Here is a 21,911-nt window from a genome sequence, read left to right as displayed (position 1 = left end):
GGCTAAAGTAAATCCTTTAAAATTCTATTTTATGCTTTAGTTTCTTTCTTTGGGTCAACAAATGTATAAAGCATTAGCACTTAGGGATAAAACTAAAAATAACATTGCCAACATCAAAAAATTAAATTAAAACAACTCAAATCCTAAATGGGTTAAACAGGAAGCCAACGGGAGTGAGCTAAGGCCTAAACAGAAACATATGCGCAACAGACTGAGGCAAAGAAACAACAACAACAAAAAAAACCTCTTCAGCATAATATTAATGAAATGTTAAAGATAACATTAAGTTACTGAAAACTCAAAAAAGGTAAAAGCAAGCAAATCCCTGCTTATGAAAAATAGTTAAGCAACAAAAAAATGTCAGAACTGTGGTCACGGTCACCTTTGGGTGCAGAAGGTAGATGAGATCAGGAAAACACCAGAACTGCAGGAGCCCTGTTTATTCCCCTAGTGATTCTATAAAAGGTTACATTCCTATTTAAACTCAAAACAAATAACTTATTCCAAGGATTATCTTTGCTTTTTCACATATCACACAATCCACGCAGATTTTCAACCAATGAAATAAAAATCTTACACTCTAATCATAAAATAAAATTTTTAAATACTTGGACACACTGGAATTATATGGCAGCAAGATTTTATTCTTGTAAAAAAGGAAATGTGAATACAAGAGCTCAGGGAAGCAGCCTCTTGTATTCACATTTCACAAGAAACCACATAGTAGGTTAAACATGTTTCTGAGCTTGATGTCCACTCTCGCTGTGAAGGTAGCCCAGGGCGGCTCACTCCTAGATGGTGAGTGGAGAAAAACTGAGCAGCTGGGAAACGAAATTCTGGGAGCTCCACACTCCCTACTGTCCCCTTCTCACAGCGTGAAAATGCTCTCTCCTTCAGGATATCAGTTCTAAGCAGCGACAAAACCCACCTGGAGTCACTTTAATGTGCTAACCTTTGATGGCTTTTTTCTGAAAATACTTCTGGCAGTAAATGTGTGGAGCTTGCTGAACACAAAACAATTCTCCAACAATTTGTCCAGCAGTTCAATTCTGTTATCACCCAGAGTTAGCACAGACCACACAAGTTCAGAGCTCAGTCCCACAAACTACCCGCACTACAGGTGCCAGTCCGAGGGGCCACCTATACTTGTGAGCAACTATCTATAAATCAGGGGTTCCTGTAACTCATCCAGTCCAGTAACTTGTTAGAACTACTCACAGTACTTACTGAGTAAAACATTTTACTTGTTTGCCAGCTGATTATGAAGGACACAACTCAGGAACAGCCCAATGAAAGAGATGCATAAACCAAGGGAGAGTGGTGGGGGAAAGATGGGACAAGTAAGTGACCCTAGTAGAAAGATGTAACAAAGGAAATCCCCCATCATTTGTGTTCAGCAAGAGCAACTTACTGAAAAACACACCCTTTCCATTATGACGTAGATGATGCTCCCTTATTTACCTATGACAAAACCAGACACAGACACTACAAATTTTTATTTTTGCCTCATGAACAATTAGCTGAACAGTTTTCTCTTCACTGGTCAGAACAAAACACTTATTAATCAAACTTTGCTTAAGTTTCTCTCCTTACCCCAGGCTCCTGGACTCTGACTCACCTTAGCCTGAATCAAAATACAACCCCTTTCTGCTCCTCCTAAGAACAGGCTGACTTCAGGGCAACATATTCTGATTTCAAAGCTGACATTGCCACCCTCCATCCTGGCCTCTCCCTCCCACCTTCTTTCTAATCTTGTTTGTTTTACTCTAGGGTAAAAAAAAAGCTTCTCTACCTAAACTCTGAGATGCTGGCAGACCTCATACTTGGTGCTTTCTCCTACTGCAATACTCCTTTAGAATACTTACCTCTAACCTTAACTTTATTTGACATTATCTAGAAATAGCCCAGGACAATGACAATTACACCCTCAGGAAAAGCATCACACTCACTACTTCCATCCTAAATCTCACCAGTTTCCCTGTGGATCCCAATTTTTCCAGGACTCTGCATAAAAAGCTCCTTCCATGTTTGACATAAACAGATTGGAACACGTGCACTGAAGACTTCCCGAGGAAAAAAGAACTTGGTTTTCAATGACCAACTTTTGCAGAATTAGGATGGACATTTGCTTGGATTCTCTAACCTCGTGTCTCTGCTTTCAAGTCAAGAATATTCACTTGGTTTTAATGAAGAAAATACTGCTTGCAATGGTGGCTCACGCCTGTAATTCCAACACCTTGGGAAGCCGAGGTGGGCGGATCACAAGGTCAAGAGATTGAGACCATCCTGGTCAACATGTTGAAACCCCGTCTCTACTAAAAATACAAAAAGCAGTTGGGTGTGTTGGCACCTGCCTGTAGTCCCAGCTACTTGGGATGCTGAGGCAGGAGAATCGCTCAAACCCAGGAGGCGGAGATTGCAGTGAGCTAGGATCACGCCACTGCACTCTAGTCTGGTGACAGAGCAAGACTCCGTCTCAAAAAAAAAAAAAAAAAAAAAAAATACCTAGTGATAAGTAAATCCAGCAAAAGTACTCCAACTCAGTATTTGTTACAGAAGGGCAGGAAATTGTGATGCACTTATATTTTATACCTCAACAAAAAAACAAAAGTACCTATCTTTTCCCAGGTAAACATGTCATTTAATTATTATTTTTATAACAAATTTTTTTAATAACAAATCATATAGTAAACAATTAATATGTGAAACTTCTAGTAGCTGTCAAGTTTCATTCCAAATTTAGCATTAAACTGAAACCCAGACAACAGAACTGAGGTACCCACTGTCAAAAATTCTCTACCCATGCACAAGAGAGAAACTGATGCTTTCATAAATGTTTGTAATTCATATGTTAATCTATTTTTTTTCAGAAATGTATTTATTTTCCCTCAGCCATAATGAGAAACATTTTTTCTATTTTTTTCTCAGGTAGCATTTCCAAAGCTAAGCCCTGGGATTCTGTTTGAAATCATGCTAAAATAGAACAGACCTCAGAATCTGTCTACATTCTTTCTGCAAAATAAAAATGGTAATTTTTTTTTTTTTTTTTTTTTTTTAAACAGAGTCCCATTCTGTCTCCCAGGCTGGAGTGCAGTGGCACTATCTCACGGCAACCTCCTCTTCCCGGGTTCAAGCAATTCTCTTGCCTCAGCCTCCAGCGTAGCTGGAATTTCAGGTGCATGTCACCACATCTGGCTAATTTTTTTGCATTTTTAGTAGAGATGGGTTTTGGCCATGTTGGCCAGGCTGGTCTTGAATTCCTAACCTCAGGTGATCTGCCCTCCTCGGTCTACCAAAGTGCTGGGATTACAGGTGTGAGCCACCTGTGACCGGCTGAAAATTTTTAACCAATGGAATATAAAACGAGATATTTTCTCTGAAATCTGTCCCTTTCCCTCCTCTTAGAAAACAATTGTGTCTTTCGTCTTTCAAGCTCTAATGATAAACTACATTATACAGTTAATAAAATCTGTAATAAGTGAACAAATATATTCAAGGTGACAAACACAAGGAGAGGTGGTACTGACTGCAACACAGGCATATTGGACTTGTGTGTCAATCATTTGAGAGATTCTCCCACCCCCATCCTGCTAAGGTAATTAATCACCACCCTCTCAGGAGCCACTGTCCTTGCTTGCTTCCTGTGCCTGATGAGTATTTTGTTTTGCAAGTTCATACACTACCTCATTAGGGTGGGTTTTCTTTGCACTTTGGGATAGTTATTCTCCCTTCACAAGCCTGAGAGAAACCAGAGGATAAGATGCATGTGTGCCTTTTCTCCTCAGTACCAGAACCAATGTGTCTGACAGGAATGGAAGCTGGGGCTGAGGGGGAAAAATATCTTAATATGCAAGCAGTTAGCTTTTTAGAGGAAGTATATATCAGGAAACTGCTCTCAGCTCCAGGGCATCTAGCTGCTCCCTTAAGTGGCTCCATCCAATACCTCAGGCTTTCTTCTGGGAGGGGAAGACCCAAGGGCTGATACTCACTAGACAGTCCAAGAGACAGAGCCACTGGGAGCATCTTAGGTCAACCCCAGACAGTCGTAAAACCCAGAACCAGTTAGAAGTAGCTGAGGACGCGTCACCCTGCAAAGGTTCCAAAAAAGCAAACTCAACCCAAAGACATTGTGTTAAGGTGTGTGTGCCATGGCAAGGTAAGAGGGTGCAAAGATTTGTTACAGTAGAGTGTCAGGCAATTATTCTTTGCTTTTCTTTGTGTGAAATGTTCACAGATGGAAAAATAAGACCCAACCACCGCTCTGTGAAATGAAATGAACAATTAAAATACTGTTGTCTTAAAACTAGAGAACTAATAGTTGATAATGCTGTAATTTGGAGAGAGACAGTTGGCAATTGAGAATTTGGGAAAGAAATTGGAAATTTAGAATTTTCTACAGGCTCTGCAACAGTTAGGCTGGGAGAACAGGTATGGATTTGGAGACCCTGCTTGCTATACATTTGAAAAATGCAAGGAAAATCACCCCCGCTGTGGAGCTCAATTTGACTGAAATGGCCATGGTGCCCTGGGATTCTACCTGAGGAAACCTAACTATGTCAAAGACATTTCTTGTGAATTACTAACTTAGAGAAAAACAAAAGTTATGCTTAACCAACCACAAACTGCCAATAAAACTCTGACTACATAGTCAGGACATTTCCACCTGATGCATGCAAATGCAATATCAACTGTACCCAATCAATTATTTAATACGCTTTGCTTTCTCATGCTTCTTACAAAAGCCTTTTCTTCAAGTCCCACCTTTGAGCCCACAAACAAACCATAATTGGATGCTCTCTGATTCATAAACTGCTGTTTGGGCAAATAAACGGTTTGTATTAATTCCTGCATTGATATAAAGAAATACCTCAGAACTAGGTAATCTGTAAGAAAAGTAGTTTAATTGGCTCATGGTTCCACAGGCTGTACAGAGAGCAAACACTAGCATCTGCTTCCTGGGAGGCCATAGGAAGCTTAAAATCATGGTGGAAGGCAAAGTAGGAGGTGGCAAAGAGGATAAGGGAGATGAGGTGTGGTATACACTTTTAAATGACGAGATCTCCCAAAAACTTACTATTGGAGAGACAGTATCAAGATGGGTGGTGCTAAACTATTCATGATAAATCTGCCCCAATAATCCAATCACCTCCCACCAAGTCCCACCTCCAACACTGAGGATCACATTTCAACCTGAGATTTTGGCTCAGAAACACATCCAAACTATATCACTGCTTAACATTTTAAAGATATCTCAATTTAGGCCAGGGCAGTGGCTCAGGCCTGTAATCCCAGCACTTTAGGATGCCTGAAGCGGGTGGATCACTTGAGCTCAAGAGTTCGAGACCAGCCTGGGCAACAAAGCAAAGTCTGTCTCTACAAGAAATACAAAACTTAGCTGGGAGTGGTGATGCACGCCTGTAGTCCCACGTACTTGGGGCCTGGGGTGAAAGGATCACCTAGGCCCGGGAGTTGGGGGTTGCAGTGAACCGTGAAAGTGCCACTGCACTCCCGCGTGAACGGCAGAGTGAGACACCATCTCAAAAAGAAATCCTCAATTTAATTTTTAAGAGGAGAAAGAAGGAACTAGGGGGCCCCGGGGCCCACTACTTTTTTCAAGAAAAAACTCCGGACCCCAAATGGGGATTCCTTCCCCTTATTCCCTCCAATCATGTCCGCACAATCTGAAGGAGACTCGAGGTTGCGCACAGAGCTGCCCACAAAGGGCTCTAGGCTGGGGAGCAATTCACGCTCATGGACGGGGCAAGACGCTCGGGATCTGGCTGCTGGCTGAGTCCCTAATCTGAGACGGAGGGAACGGAGGGCCGAGCTGTGCCGGAGCAAACCTGGGTCTGCAAACTCCAGAGCTTACCACGAAGACCAGATCCCACCGCAGCCGGTTCCCGCCGGATTCATACAGCCTCTTCCCCCTTCTCCGGACGCCAACCCCTCGAACTCACCATTTTCCAGCCTCTGGATGTTTCAGCGTCCTCCCTAGGGATCTCCCAGTACTCGCAGGTCACAGGATAACGGGGGCTGTGGTAGAGTCACCTAGGAGATCTTGGAGCACAGGAGACGAAACAATGGAGACATGGACTGAACCCAGAGCCTGGTCGCTAGGAGACAAAGACCCGTCCAGCTTGTAGAGGCCGCCTCTTCCTCTCTGGCTGCGCTCCTGATTGGACAGTTTTTACACTGGACCAGTGATTGGCTAGAGCTCCAGGCCCCACCCCTTCAGGCCCTGAGTGACAGGAGATGTAACCAGACCCCGAGCTGAGTAAAGTGAGAGTGGCAGGTTTTCGGCTGCAGTGTTTTCAGACTGAGATTTCTTCCGGTCCTGGGACCTGGCCTGCCTGAGGGACATTTGCGTTTAACTTGGCGCTACCGGGAGCGCGCCTACTACTACCACGCGCGGCTGGATGACCACCCGACAGTGCGCCCGTGCTTGCAGGAAGGCTGGTGCTGTTCGTCAGCGACCCCAGGTAGTCTGGGCTGGAGGACGTAGATCCATGACGGAGGGGACCCGGGTACTGGCTGAAGGACTAGTTGGGGGTAGGGGACACTTTGAGAAGGCACTTCTCCCACCTCCTGGGAGCCTAGACATCACTCCAGGGTCTGAGGTCCCAGGTGGACGGTGGAACACTGGCCTGACTGGCTGATGCACACTGCCTCGGACATTCCTGCTGGAGCCCCAGCCCCTGACACTGACCTAGGACAATGATGCTTCTGCCTAGCCTTTCAGGAGGGAGCATTGAGCCTTCCAGCTCTACTGTGTGACTTTGAGGCTGTCGCTCCCCTCTTGGGGCACCATTGACCTGTCTTCATTGGGAAGCACTACGCCATCTTGGAAGGCTCTCATGGGCAACCAGAAGGCATCACATACAGAGGGGACGGGAGAGAAGCTCTTGGGCACCTTTTCTTTGCCCGGGATATTCTCCCAGCCACACGTTTGTCCAACCCATGCCCCCTCCCTGGTGCACTTTTCAATCTCTTCTCTGCAGCTCCAATCCACTTGGAATTGCAGCCTCTTTCAGGAAGTCTTCTAGAACTTCCTCCTTCCCAGCCTGAGAGCACCTAGCCCTCTTTGAGGCCCCCACAAGCCCTTTGTGCAGTGAACAGCCCTGGCTGGGGGTGCAGCTACTACTGCCCCAACTCTCAAATGACTAAGGGTGGCGATGGTCATCCCAGCGCCCTCTTAGCTCTCCAACTGTGCCCCATCTTCACCTCCAAATACCTTCTCAGGAGGGACTCGTCCCCCGCCCCCCCCCGGGGGGCTTCCTGCTTCCTCTTACATCCAGATGCCTCGCCACCTGCATGGGATCTTGAGGCATCGAGGGAGGGGGTCTGAAGGGCTCTGGCCAAGCGGCTGCAGATCTGGGAGAAGGGAACTGGGCTGAGGCGTTGCAGGGGCGTGTGTTGTAGAAATTTCGGGTAGAGACTTTCAGGGCAGTATGCCGGTCCTCTGTTGCACCTCTGACCTGCAGCCACGTCACCTCGGGTCTGTTGCGCAGCCCCCGGGGAGGGTCTTTTGAGAGGAGGGCGGGGGTTATGCAGGTCCTCGAGGGCCACGTTCACGCCCCAAGCACTCCAGATGCACAGGCACTGGAGCCTGGGAAGAAATAACGTTTTAATTAAGAGTGTTGGCCAGAGGGCCCAGGGCGTGGACAGGTAAATAGTAAATTACCACCACGGGGACAGCCGCGCCCAGATAATGCACTTGCTTATCTCGTAGTTAGCACCAGGTCCTCCAGGCTCCCTCTGGCCTCCCGTCAGAGCATCCGCTGAACTGCAGGCATCTGCCTTCCAACTCCCACTTGGCTGAGGGGAGGGAAAGATGGAGGGGAAGACAGAGAGGGACCCCCTCCCCCGACACTTCACTCCTGCAGGCAGACCTGCTGGAGCTGCTATGCAGAGTGACTCGAGTCTCGCCTACCCCAAGGTGTGCCTGAAGGGGAGTCTTTCTGTACCCCCCACCCCTCCCTATAGGTGCCCAGCCCAGGACCCTGTCCCCAAAGACCCCACTGTGTGCCCAAGGGGCTCCTCCTAGAGCAGAGTCTTCTAGCCCCTATTCTTCAGTAGGTAAATTGAGGCCCAAGAAGGTTGTCAGGGACACAGAACAGGATAGGCAGCCCAGATCCCTGCAAATGTGTAGCTTGGGCCTCTGCCAACAGCAGGGTCACACGCTTATGTCTTGAGTCTGGGTCCCCTCCACCACATTCCCCTGTGAACATTTGGGGACCTGCCTCTGCCAGGGTTTGGCAAGAAAATGGGGCATTTTATAATCACCCGAATTCCATTCCTTCATCCCTTCTCCATGCCAGCCCCTGCGCACATCTTTGGGGAGCCCTGTCAAACTCAAAATTGACAGCTTTGCTGCTCAGAGGCTGGGATTACAGCCCATTTCACAAATAGCTTTCAGCTTAAAGGCGACCGCCCTCTGAGCTAGTGCCACAGCAGCCTCTGAACTGATGGGTCCCAGCCCATGTGGGGAGCTGGTAGAGGAAAGGGGAGGGTTTCCAGCTTCTCAACTCTAGGTGGAGGTGAGAGAAAGCATTTTCAGGGCGATTTGATATTTAACAAACGGTGGGCAAATCGCATACAAATTGTGTGCAAACCATCATCCATTTCTTAAGTCTCAACAGGTCTGGCTTGCTCTGAAATAATAATATTGGACCTATCCCTTGGTGATGGCCTAAGTGGGGAGGTGCACAGCCTTTTCCTTACTCCCTCCTCTCTTCCTACTCCATCTCTTCTTCCTTCTTCCCTTCCTTTCCCCGCTTCTTTCCCTCTCCCTCCCTATCTTCCATTTTTTTTCTCTTTTCCTCTTTCATATCATTTGTTGAAGGCCTCCCTGGCTTGAGATGAACATAAGCAGAAAAAGTGGCTTCCAGCAGCCCATTCTTCAGACTGGGAGACTCAGGCCTGAGCCTGCAGTCCCACAGCCACACCGTGGAAAGCACCCCCAACAGAGTGTCATTGTGCACCAAACAGCATGGTCCCTGTGACCCAAAGAGGAGAGATGACAGTCGTTGAAGTAGTCAGAGATGCTTTGAGGAGGCTCCAGGCCTGACAGGGCTTGACAGGGCCAAGTGGAACTATTGCATTTCTTGGCCTTGAATGACAGGCAGCTAATCTTGTATCTGGAGAAGCCTCACACTGATGCTTCCTGCTCTTCCAATCTCTTTCTCCTCCTCCATCCACGTGTCCCTGCATTCTGGCCACAGTCCCTCCACTTGGTGTGTGTGTCCCACCTTCTCTGTTTGACAAGCTCCTGTTCATCCTTCAGAGCGCTGGCTTCAATGCCTTCTTCTTCGTGCAGCCATTTCTGATCTTTCAAAAAGAATCTACATCCCTTGGGGCTCCTGCTGCTTCCAGCCTCACGTCTGGCTCACCCAGGATCCACCAAACTGGGAGGTCTGTGTTTTCTCCTAGCAGTCAGAGTCATTAGTACCTTTGGGGCCCCAGGATTACCCAGCTTGGGACTAGATACACAGATTTTTTTTGAGAGTGTACTGAATAAAAGACTAAGTGTTTGAAAACAAAAAGAGAAAAATTAAAAATAAATAAAAATAAAAAGGAAGCAGTCTCCTAAGGCAGCAACATTCATTATAAATAAAACGTGAGTCACGTGTGTCATTTAAAATTTTCTAGGCTGGGCACATGTAGAAAGTAAAGAGTTCCTCTTCAAAGATTCCCTTCTTGTTAAAGAATAAATAATAAATCTTATAAACAATAGTTTCCTTTAAAGACTAACTTACTTCAAAGCCTTCTTGCTTTTTGCTAATAACTCCTTGTTAAGCCCTGTCCTATGTAGCTGTTAGATATAAGGGAGTAAGTGCATTCTTTGTCCTTGTACTTTAACCAAGATATTTTTGCTGGACATACTAACTCTCAGCCTATGCCCCTTCCTTATTTGGAAATGTTATTACTTTTCTAAGTCCTTTTGCAAGTAACTTTCTCTTTTCCTTTGGTTCTCCATTGCCTTTACCTATTTAGGAAAGTTTTAAGTTGTTAGCCAATTGGGTTTATCTTAGACTGTGAGGTCCAGCTCCAACCAATGGAGATAGGACACAGCAGTAAGACCCCAATGTGTAAGGGATAAATATTCCTGCCTTTCTTTGTTCCGTGTGCTCTCATGGCAAGATTGCTGACAAGCAGTGCCCTTTCTGCAGAAAGTAAAATTGCCTTGGTGATAAAACTTTTTGTCTGAATAATAATTTTTCTTTGTGGCACCAAGGAACAAGCACTTTGTTTCTAACAACACGGTGCTTCATGCCTGTAATTCCAGCACTTTGAGAGGCCGAGATGAGTAGATCACAAAGTCAGGAGTTCAAGATCAGCCAGGCCAATATGGTGAAACCCCATCTCTACTAAAAATACCAAAATTAGCAGGATGAGGTGGCGCACACCTGCAATCCCAGCTACTCGGGAGACTGAGGCAGGAGAATTATTTGAACCTGGGAGGTAGAGGTTGCAGTAGGCTGAGTTCACACCACTGCACTCCAGCCTGGGTGACGGAGCAAAACTCCATCTCAAAAAAATTAAAATAAAAATGAAAATAAAATAAAGTTTTCTAGGAGCTGCATAAAACTAACAAAAGAGAAATATATAAAATTGATAGGAATAATTTATCCCAATATAACCAAAATATTATTTTAATATGTAATCAATATAAAATTATTACTGAAGTAATTTTGGTACTCTGTCTTCAAAATTCACCCTATATTTTAAGCTTCCAGTACTTTGGTTCCGAATAACTGTATCTCAGGTACTCAGTCACTCTGAGGTGGGTCTCAGGTACTCAGTCACTCTGAGGTGTCTAAATACCCTGAACTTAGTAAGGTAAAGGACCTGAACCCCTTTTTTTACCAGACATGAGAAAACACCCCCTCTCTATTAATATCTCTCCTTTAAGGCCCAAGGGTGAGGAAGGTTGTGCCCCAAGATAGAGCAGAATGCTGCAAGCAGAAAATGTCCACAGGTGTCCACCTGCTACTTCGTGGGGACCTGTTCACTTTCCAGAAAGCAGACAGTGAACATAGAATAGTGGAGCTCCAGTGAGAGAAAAACACCATGTCTTTAGATCTGTTCACAACTTTGCCCTCCAAAATTTAGACGTGGAGAAAATATATTAAAGGCAAAATTCTTATTTTGTAATTTAGTTTTAACCCTAATCATCAGGCTGTGGTTGTATTTCCTCCTGTGAAGAACTTTCTCCATTTAAGCACCAATTACATGGATACATGTCTGCATGTATTTCTGAATAACTCAACAACATCTAACAAAAGATATAACTTTAACTAAGGGATAAAGAAAATTAGTACCTCAGATTGCCTACTGTTTGTCAGGTAACTTGCCATCAAACTGTCCTTGAATGACAGGAGATGCAATCAGACACTGGGGAGAATGAGGTGAACATGACAGGTTTTTTTCTGAGGCCTTTCAGAATTACCACACTTTCCTTGAATCCTGGCACTCTCTCTGTAATGGGTGTATGTGTTAATTAGCTATCACTGCAAAACAAACCACCCCAAACTTACTAGTTCATGATTAAGTTGGTCAGCTATTTAGGCTTGGCTCAGCTAGGCTCCATCAGGCATGTGTAGGCAGTCATTAGTTGATGAGGTGGCTCTGTTTTTGTGAGGGAGCTGGCTGTCAACAAGACAACACACTGAGCATGATCTAGAGGCTGGGAGATGGTAAGCCAAATGTTTGGGGAGGCAGGCAGGGGTGAGGTTTAAAGGAATACTGGGCCACAGTGTGTGTGTGTGTGTGTGTGTGTGTGTTTCAGTTTTAAAATATCAGCAATGCCAGGCACAGTGGTTCACACAATCCCAGCACTTTGGGAGGCTGAGGTGGGAGGATCACCTGAGGTCTGGATTTCGAGACCAGCCTGACCAACATGAAGAAACACCCTCTCTACTAAAAATACAAAATTAGCCTGGCGTAGTGTTGCATGCCTGTAATCTCAGCTACTCTGGAGGCTGAGGCAGGAGAATCACTTGAACCCGGGAGGCAGAGGTTGTGGTGAGCCAAGATCACACCACTGCACTCCAGCCTGGGCAACAAGAGCAAAACGCCCTCTCAAAAAAGAAAAAAAAGAAAAAGAAAAAAATATATCAGCGATTAGAAAAAGAAAAATATCTAGTCTGGACCAATAGGAAAAGTGATTTGTTTCATCATGGGCAGGCAGTGGGTGTGGAAACAGGAGGCCCTGGTAACGGGATGTGTTGACAGCAGCTAGGCTGTTGAACAAAGGTTACAGTAAGCTGTAGAATTAGTAGGGTTCTGGATCCCATGCTGGTCCATTCTGCTTCCAAGTGGCTTTGAGTGAATGTGATAGATGGGGCTTCCTTTCTTCTCCAGACTAGTCCAGGAGGTCCCCAGGAAGCCAGGCCCCTACTGCTGCTTCTGTCTGCACTGCTCCTGCTCCTCCACATTAAAGGGCACCCTGCCTGCACTAGAGACGGGGATGAGAGACTCGAATTTCTTTCTCCAAAAAAGAAAAAAAATTAAGAATGCTTATGTCTGACTCTTCCTGAGAGGGATGATGGTGACAGCAATGATGACAGCTACATGAAACTGAGTCCTCAAGAGGCCCAGTAAGTAGGTGGGATCTCTGTCTGATATGGTTTGGCTGTTTCTCCACCAAAATCTCAACTTGAATTGTATCTCCCAGAATTTCCATGTGTTGTGGGAAGAATCCAGGGGGAGGTAATTGAATCATGGGGGCAGGTCTTTCCTATGCTATTCTGGTGATAGTGAATAACTCTCACAAGATCTGATGGGTTTATCAGGGGTTTCTGCTTTTGCTTCTTTCTCATTTTCTCTTGTGGAACTGTAAGTCCAATTAAACCTTTTTTTTTTTTTTAAATTGCCCAGTCTTGGGTATGTCTTTATCAGCAGCATTAAAATGGACTAATTAGTACCAGTAGAGTGGGGTGTTGCTTAAAAGATACCTGAAAATGTAGATGTGACATTGGAACTGGGTAACAGGCGGAGGCTGGAACAGTTTGGAGGGTTCAGAAGAAGACAGGAAAATGTGGGAAACTTTAGAACTTCTCAAAGATTTGTTGAATGGCTTTGCCCAAAATGGTTATAACGATAGGGATAATAAAATTCAGGCTGAGGTGGTCTCTCAGATGGAGATGAGGAACTTGTTGGGAACTGGAGTAAAGGTGACTCTCATTATGTTTTAGCAAAGAGACTGGCGTCATTTTGCCCCTGACCTAGAGATTTGTGGAACTTTGAACTTGAGATGATTTAGGGTATATGGCAGAAGAAATTTCTAAGCAGCAAAGCATTCAAGAAGTAACTTGGGTTCTGTTAAGGCATTCAGTTTTAAAAGAGAAACAAAACATACAAATTCAGATAATTTGCAGCCTGATGATGCAGTAGAAAAGAAAAATCCATTTTTTTAACGGAGAAATTCAAGCAGGCTGCATAAATTTGCATAACTAGCAAGGAGCCTAATGTTAATCCCCCAGACCATGAAGAAAATGTCTCTAGGCCATGTCAGAGGCCTTCATGGCTGCCCCTTCCATCACATGGCTGAGGCCCAGGAGCAAAAGTGGTTTTGTGGCCTGGGCCCAGAGTCCCTGTGTTGTGTGCAGCCTGAAGACTTGGTGCCCTGTGTCCCAGCAGCTCCAGCTATGGCTGAAAGGGGCCAACATAAATCTCAGGCTATGGCTTCCCAAACCTTGGCAGCTTCCATGTGGTGTTGAGCCTGTGGGTGCACAGAAGTCAAAAACTGAGGTTTGGGAACCTCTGTCTAGATTTCAGAAGATGTATGGATGACCAGGCAAAAGTTTGCTGCAGAGGCAGGACCCTCATGGAGAATCCCTGCCAGGGCAGTGTGGAAGGGAAAGGTGAGGTGGGAGCCCCCACACAGAGTCCCTACTAGGGCACTGCCCAGTGGAGCTATGAGAAGAGGGCCACCATCCTCCAGACCCTAGAATGGTAGATTCACCGACAGCTTGCACCAGTCACCTGGAAATGCCACTGACACTCAATGCCAGCCCATGAAAGCACCTGGGAGGGAGGCTGTACCCTGCAAAGCCACAGGGGTGGAGCTGCCCAAGACTATTAGAACTGACGCGTTGCATCAGCATGACCTGAATATGAGACCTGGAGTCAAAGGAGACCATTTTGGAACTTAAAATTTGACTGCCTTGCTGGATTTTGGACATGTATGGGGCTTGTAACCCTTGTTTTGACCAATTTTTCCCATTTGAAATGGTTGTGTTTACCAGTACCTGTACCCCCATTGTATCTAGAAAGTAACTAGCTTGCTTTTGATTGTACAGGCTTATAGGCAGGAGGGACTTGCCTTGTCTCGGATGAGACTTTACACTGTGGAATTTTGGGTTAATGATGAAATGACTTAAGACTTTGGGGGACTGTTGAGAAGGCATAATTGGTTTTGAAATGTGAGGACACGAGATGTGGAGGAAGCAGGGGTGGAATGATATGCCTTGGTGTGTTGCCACCAAGATCTCAATTGTATCTCCCAGAATTCCCATGGGTTGTGAGAGGGACCCAGGGGTAGGTAATTGAATCATGGGGGCCGGTCCTTCTCATGCTATTCTCATGATAGAGAATAAATCTCACAAGATCTGATGGGTTTATCAGGGGTTTCCACTTTTGCTTCTTCCTTATTTCTCTTGCCACCGCCATGTAAGAAACGCCATTTGCCTCTGACCATGATTCTGAGACCTCCCCAGCCAAGTGGAACTGTAAGTCCAATTAAACCTCTTTCTTTTGTAAATTGCCCAGTCTTGGGTATGTCTTTATCAGCAGCATGAGAATGAACTAATACGCCATCATACTCTTTAGCTGCAAAGACAGTCTCAGGGAGGCCCTGCTGCATGCCCAAGGTTACACACCCAGTGAATGTTGGAGCTGAAAGTGAACCTAGCATCTGAGTTTATTGGAGGTGGTGGGAGCATTGTACCAGCTGATGCACACCAGTTATCCAGGATCAGTGTGACTGGGATGTAACTGCTTGAGGAGAGCATAGTCTCACTGACCTTGTCCTGACCCTGGCAGGTGGGGACCTCTAAATTGGCCATTCTGGAGAAGAACACAAAAATCCCAAATGTGGCAAATGCAACAAAATGGCAGTGTCCCTGCGATGGGGAGGGACTCCAGGGAGCCAAAGGACAGAGCTCCTCCCTCCTAGCTGGGGTCCTTCCTCCCCTAGCCCTTCTTTCCTATGGCCACAGTCCCTGAAATGCCTCTATAAGAGAAATCAAAGAAAAGGCCTGGAAGAGTTGGGCTCAGAGTGGACTTGGGAAATTCTAAAGCCAGGGATCACATAACATTGTGACATGTTAAAATCGCAGAGGTGCTTGGTGCTTGGAGGAGGTGCTTGGTGTCCTTGGAGGCCAGCTATGAGTGAGGAGAGAGTTGAAAAGAGGCAGCTGAATGCCTTTGTGTCTTCCAAGTAGGAAATCCGGGTAGTGGGGATCCAGGAGACAGGGACTTATAAGATTTCAGGGGATAGGCCTTGAATTGGCACCCAAAAGTGAGTGTTCATCATTACCACCTCAGTGGCACAGGGTGTTGCCCCCTCCTGGGCACATTTTCCAGTGATCTAGTGATGGTAGACCCTGCCAGGAAGGATTATGTGGATGGGAATGAGCCTGGGACAGGCAGGGCTGGGTCTAGGATACTGAAGCTTGGGAAGAGGAAGCCCTGAACTGCTCCCTTAGATCTTAGCACTTGGCAGACCTTCTCTCATGAGAGCCTCACAGCTGTCCCTGTGAGCTGCAGCATCAGGCTCATCTCACCTATGACTGTGTATCAGCCACCATTTCCTGTTCACCAAGTGGTGAAGCTGCAGAGCTGCCTGCTTGCAAAGCTCAGTGAACTTTGGCCTGAGCTAGACTCAGACTCTCCCTCAGGTGAGAGTAAACTTAGGCCTCTCCAAGGGCAGGCAGCTCCTATGTGGATAGGAGTATCTCACCTGTCATCACAGAGAGTTGGGGCAGAAAGTCCCTGAGGCTCAGCTCCCACTGCCCCCTCCTCTATACCCAAGAGCTTGATGCAGGCGCAAGTCCTATTTTGCGAACATCCCCTGACCTTGGTGAACCTAGCAGTAATGCAGTACACAGGAAGTGGGGAGGGGACCTAGTCAGGGTCCAGAGGCCTTTCTGATGGATTTTGGCTCTTTGCCTTTAAGGGAAATATGATCGACACCCAGAAGGAGGAAGGTAAGCAGCTGCATAAATTTGGTGCTTGGAGGAGGTGCTTGGTGTCCTTGGAGGCCAGCTATGAGTGAGGAGAGAGTTGAAAAGAGGCAGCTGAATGCCTTTGTGTCTTCCAAGTAGGAAATCCGGGTAGTGGGGATCCAGGAGACAGGGACTTATAAGATTTCAGGGGATAGGCCAACAATGGGGGAGGGTAAGGACATAAAAGACAGAGATGCCCATGGGGAGGACACTCTCTGGCTCCATCCTCTCCATCTTAGATTTATCGAGAAGGTTTGATACACAGAGAAGGAGGAGACCCATCACAATGGAGGATGTGAGTAGGGGACTAAAATCAAGAACCAGTTCTGGGAGGAGCTGTTTGTATCTGACTCTGAGGACGTGTTGGAACTGTGTGAGATTGTAGAAGAGGAAGAGGCCCCTTGAGGGAAAAGCCCCCCAAACCAGCCCCTTCTTTTTCCCACAATACCCCTTTAACATCTTTCACTCAGGCTCTGTCAGCATCCTGTCCTTCCCTTTAGCTGCAGGAGATTAAAGTCCTCCAGGAGATGCAGCTGCTCCCGCTGGCTGCAGACAATGATCACATTCAGCCTATGACACACTTTTGAGTCTGCTTCCAGTTAATAGAGTGGCTCAGTAAGACTGAGAGGTGAAGGCCTAGCAGACTGGTGGAGGGGCACAGAGAGTATTTATTTTGGGTCAGGTGTCAAGAGCCTATGGCCATGGCTCCCTGGTCAGTGTCAGACCCTGCTGCACTGTCATGACTGGGGCCCAGGACTCGAGCTGGGCAGGCACTGGGAGGGAAACCTAGGGTATGGCTTCTACTAGCTGCATATCTGCCTCTTCGACCTGTTGCTACAACCTATCCTGCCAGCTGGGTCTCCCATACCAGTAGGCCAGCAAGACCCTCCCATACCAGTAGGCCAGCAACACCACCCTCAAGGCCATGGTGAGCATACCATGATGACACTGAGTGCCTGGACCAGCAGGAGTGGAATGCCTCAGCTCTTAGTGACATTTGGGCTAGGCATGGGCTCTGGGTGTCAAACAGCTACACGGGCTCCCGGCTGACCAGTATTTACTGGGGCAGAGGACTCACTGCCATGGCAATTGAGGCCCCATTGTCATAAATTTAATGCACCCTCCCAATTTCTTTTTCTTGTTCATTTGTTTATTTATAATCATCATGTACTTCTAATCTCTGTTGGTGTGTTTATTCAAATTAATAAACATGCTATACATTTTTATCATTCTTCCTCATGATTAAACCATATGATTCCATTCATGTATGGTACTTAAGAGTAGAAACACAAATTCATAGAAACACAAAATTCATAGAAATTCATAGAAACACAAAATAAAAGAGTGTTTCCTAGGGGCTTGAGGGAGAATAACAAGGAGCTGTTGTTAATGAATAGAGTTTCAGTTTTACCAAATATCAAATATTCCCTATATATAGGAATCATGGTAGCAAAACAATGAGTATATGTAATTCATCTCAATTGCACATGTAAACATGGTTGAAATAGTTAATTTTATGTGTATTTGAACATGATGTTTAAAATTATTTTAAATATCATACATATATATCTATAGATGAGAAAGAGTCTAGCTCTGTTTTCTAGACTGGAGTGAAGGGGTACCATCATAGCTCCCTGTGGCCTTGAACTCCTGGGATCAACTGATTTTTCTGACTCAGCCCTCTGAATAGGTGGGACTACAGGCATATGCCACCATGCCTAACTAATTTTTTAAAGACAGGTTTTACTGCATTGCCCAGGCTGGTCTCAAATTCCTGGCCTTGAGTAATCATCCCACCTCAGCCCCTAAAAGCATTGAGCTTATAGGCAGCAGCCACCATGTTCAGCCTAAAAATATTTTTTCGAATGAACAAACTATAGCTATCTGTAGCAGCATGGATGAATATTACAAATACAATGTACAAAAGAAAGTAGATGTAAAAGTATACATACTATATAATTTTATTTATATATAATCCAAAAAGAAAAAAAAAGGTTTTAGTTTTCAGTATTGGTGGAGTAGCTTGTTGAACTAATACTCTTACAGATACTGGTAAAATCTGGATACAATATTATAGATTGTTACATAGAAACACACATCTATATATAATAAATATATTATATATATGGTTATAAGAACTGAATGAGAATTTTGGCTGTGCCCACTGTAAGGGAGACAGGTATTTGAGTTTTAATGCAGCCAAATTAACTTCCTCTTCAAAAAATAACAACACTCTTCAGAGGAATACAACAGAATTAAGATACCCTATAAGTATTATTTATAGTTTCTATTATATAATTTTAAAATTTGTGAGACATATGAAAAAACACAAAAAGGTAATCCAGGCTGGGTGTGGTGGCTCATGCCTGTAATTACAGTACATTAGGAGGATACGGCAGGTGGATCACCTAAGGTCAGGAGTTTGAAACCAGCCTGGCCAACATGATGAAACCCCATCTCTACTAAAATTAAAAAAAATTAGCCAGGCATGGTGGCACATGTCTGTAATCTCAGCTACCCGGCAGGCTGAGGTGGGAGAATTGCTAGAGCGCAGGAGGCAGAGATTGCAGTTCAATCTTAAGAAAAAAGTAAATGAAATTTGAAGATAATAAACAGAGCCTTAGCGATCTGTGTAAAGATTGCATTCCAGAAAGAGAGTGAAGAGACAAAAAAATTAAATGGGATAGAAAAGTAAATCAACAACTAAGAGCTAAAAACTTGCAAAAAATCGGGCAAAACCCCAAACTATATATCCAAACAGTCAACAAACCCCAAAAAGAAAACAGAAGTAAAACCATACCAAGACTATTGTGATTTAGGAAACTGGTACCACAGGGCTTTTGATTGACTTGCTGTGATTTCTAATTTTTACTATTTATAATAAGGGAAAATAGGTTATCCTTAGAGTTTTTATGTTGGAGAAAGTCTCACATATCAGGCACAGATGACTGACAGTTAATGAAGGCAGATGACTTTCTAGCCTTGTCTTAAAGTTCAATATTCTTATCTTGGACATAACTTAAATTTGTTTCTTCCAAGTCTTGTGGTAAAATTGATTCTCCGGAAAGATGTATCCAGGATGTTCTGTCCTGCATCCTCCCTGCACAGAATTGAAGCTGTGCCTACTCCAGCTTCAGAAATGTACAGTATAAATTACTTGGAGTGAATCTGAAAAACTGAAAGAAAATATGGGGCCAGGTGCAGTGGCTCACGCCTGTAATCCCAGCACTTTGGGATGCCGAATCAGACAGATCACTTGAGGTCAGGGGTTCGAGACCAGCCTGACCAACATGGTGAAATACCATTTCTACTGAAAATATAAAAATTAGCGGGCGTGTTGGTGGGTGCCTGTAATCTCAGGTACTGGTGAGGCTGAGGCTGAGGCAGGAGAATCACTTGAACCTATGAGACAGAGGTTGCAGTGAGCCGAGATCACACCATTGCATTCCAGCCTGGGTGATAAGAGTAAAACTGTTTCAAAAAATGTGTATATATATATATATGAATTAGGATAATTGTTACTGTTGTGCTTGACCAGCAAATTACTAAAAGTGGTTCCAAAGGGATATTTTTGAAGGGTTATTAAGAGTTTCCAAGGAATCCCTATTAAGGGCATAAAGGCATTGTCCATTACCTCAGTACACCAACTTTCCTAATGTTTTGGGAAAGACCAAGGGTCACGTTTGGACCTATTGGCCTGTGTTAACACTAGGACACCGAAGTCCTGGGAAAAAGCCTGTGGGGAGTTAGAGAAATGGTGGATGTGGCCCCCAAAGTGGCTTGGGCGGTTTTTTCTCTGTGCAGCTATGTTTGCTGAGTAGATGCAGTAGGGGTCAGGCCTTGCCCCTGTGAGTGTAAGGGTGGCTGAGAGAAAGGAGAATAGACCCAAAGTCAGGCAAGCAAGTTTTATTAACCTGCCGGGCTGCTCCATAACAATCAGAGGAGGCAGTCTCGAGCTTACAAAACGAGGGGTTTATATGGAGTGAGAGAGGCATAAGGGAGTTTGAGGACTGAGGTAATCTATATGCTGGTAACAGGCACAGAGATAGTTTGTCAACTTATAACAGACCTACGATACATCATTCCTTGACTTTTATGGCGGCAGTTTTTTTTAAAACAAGAGAGAAACGAGGATTTTTTACAGATATGTGTCAAACAGGAATTTACAAGTATGGATAACACACGTTTTCCGTCCTCCCTCGAGCTGCCTGGATGTCTGTAATCAGGCTGTGCTTAATTGTAGTAAGTCTGGCAGCCTTGATGTGGCGCCTAGGTAGGGGTTCAGGAATGCAGCTGCAGAGCAATCAGAGTAGGGGAAATGGGTCAGCTTGCGCGGAGGAGGTTTTCTGAGGCAGCTTGTTCCTAAGAGTGAGGTTTTCTCCTCTTTATTACCGTGGCAGGAGAGTCCCTGTGAGAGACCTGACCCAGGTGTGGGGCATCCAGCCAGCCTGGGGTGGTCCAAGGGTTGTTGCTAGGGTGCAGGGGAAGATTTGTGACAGCCCAGAGAGAAGGGAAATGTGGTTTTGAAAAGGCAAGTGCAAATTTACCAGAGATGGGGTATTTTCATTTTAGGCATCAAACAGACGGTTTCAGACACTCACCAGGGGGCTTCCATCTTGGGCTCCCAAAATGCCAAGTGCAAAGCCCACGGGCCATTAGCCACATCTATGCAGAGGGGCTACACTACTCATGTCTGAAGGGGTGTAGGACAGAAGAAGGGGCGAGAAGGGGCAAGGATGAGGGAAATGACGGGGTGAGGGAAGTGGAGGGGTGTGCCCAGCTGCCGGAGGTAAACCTAACTATGGCAACCTTGAGCAGGCTGTGAGAGGCTCGTGGTCCCTTGCAGATTTTTGAGAAATGAAGCTTCCACATAAGTCAGGAAGCCGGCATTTCGGGGAAAGGCTTTGTCACAATCATAAGTTGAGATCTGCTGCCCTGGCCACACTCACTTCCCTCAGGCAGGAAAGACTTGGAAACAACCAGGATACCCTGGGCACTGGGGAACTGATTGTGATGGGCAGAGAGGCAGAGCCTAATCGGTGCCTTCACCGTGCATTCTGGGAGCTGTAGTCTCTTAACCGCTCCTAGCCGGTTGGTGGCAGGGCTACAGGACTACAACCCCAGAATGCTCAGGGTTAGGGGGCAGGGCGAACCCTTGGGGGAGGGACGAAACATCGCGCCTCGCTGCAGAGTCGCATGCTGGAATCTGTAGTCTCTTAGCCGCTCCCAGCCACATGTTTGCATAGCTACAGGACTGCAATCCCAGCATGCTCCGGGCTTGGGGTCGGGGCACAGCCCTGGTGGGTAGGGTAGGGAGCTGCGCTCCTCGCCGCGCATGCTGGGAGTTGTAGTCTCTTAACGACTTCTGCCGCTTTGGTCACAAGGCTGTAAGACTACAATTCCAGCAGGCACTGGGTTTCCTGAGCCAGGGCAATATGCACCTCGCAAACTAATTCTGCCCGCTGACCCCCTGCTGTCCCCTCTCCATGGGAGTGAGTTGGGTGAGGGACAAGAGGGAAAAGTCTGGGCTGGACAGTGCATATGGTGTTCCCCGCAAAGTACACCTCGCTCAAGTCTGGCGTCTCCCACTTCCGGCTGCGCAGCTTGGTTTTCCCTTCTACCCTTACCTTAGGGTCTTTCCTGAGCCTCGCGCCTCCGCCAGCCCAGGGAGACACCTGCTTT

The 21,911-nt window shown here is 45.8% G+C and overlaps 1 protein-coding gene across 1 annotated transcript in view; it reads right to left on the bottom strand.

Annotated features, from left to right (window-relative positions):
* Positions 1 to 21,566, bottom strand: part of LOC105705635 (zinc finger protein 736-like) — a 63,134-nt gene extending 41,568 nt beyond the window's left edge. Inside the window, exons 1-5 of the mRNA XM_064378925.1 lie at positions 21,383 to 21,566; positions 9,249 to 9,327; positions 7,222 to 7,606; positions 6,351 to 6,539; positions 3,990 to 4,088 (exon numbers count right to left, since the gene is read on the bottom strand). Of these exons, the coding sequence (XP_064234995.1) occupies positions 3,990 to 4,088; positions 6,351 to 6,539; positions 7,222 to 7,606; positions 9,249 to 9,327; positions 21,383 to 21,566 (936 nt within the window). The remainder of the gene's footprint in view (positions 1 to 3,989; positions 4,089 to 6,350; positions 6,540 to 7,221; positions 7,607 to 9,248; positions 9,328 to 21,382) is intronic.
* Between the last annotated feature and the right edge of the window lie 345 nt (positions 21,567 to 21,911).

Source organism: Aotus nancymaae, unplaced genomic scaffold (assembly GCF_030222135.1).
Source record: "Aotus nancymaae isolate 86718 unplaced genomic scaffold, 86718_ANA_hifiasm-v0.15.2.pri h1tg000019l, whole genome shotgun sequence".
Lineage (NCBI taxonomy): Eukaryota > Metazoa > Chordata > Mammalia > Primates > Aotidae > Aotus > Aotus nancymaae.
Note: the sequence above shows the minus strand (reverse complement) of the source record. Positions and strands in the feature narration are given on the sequence as shown.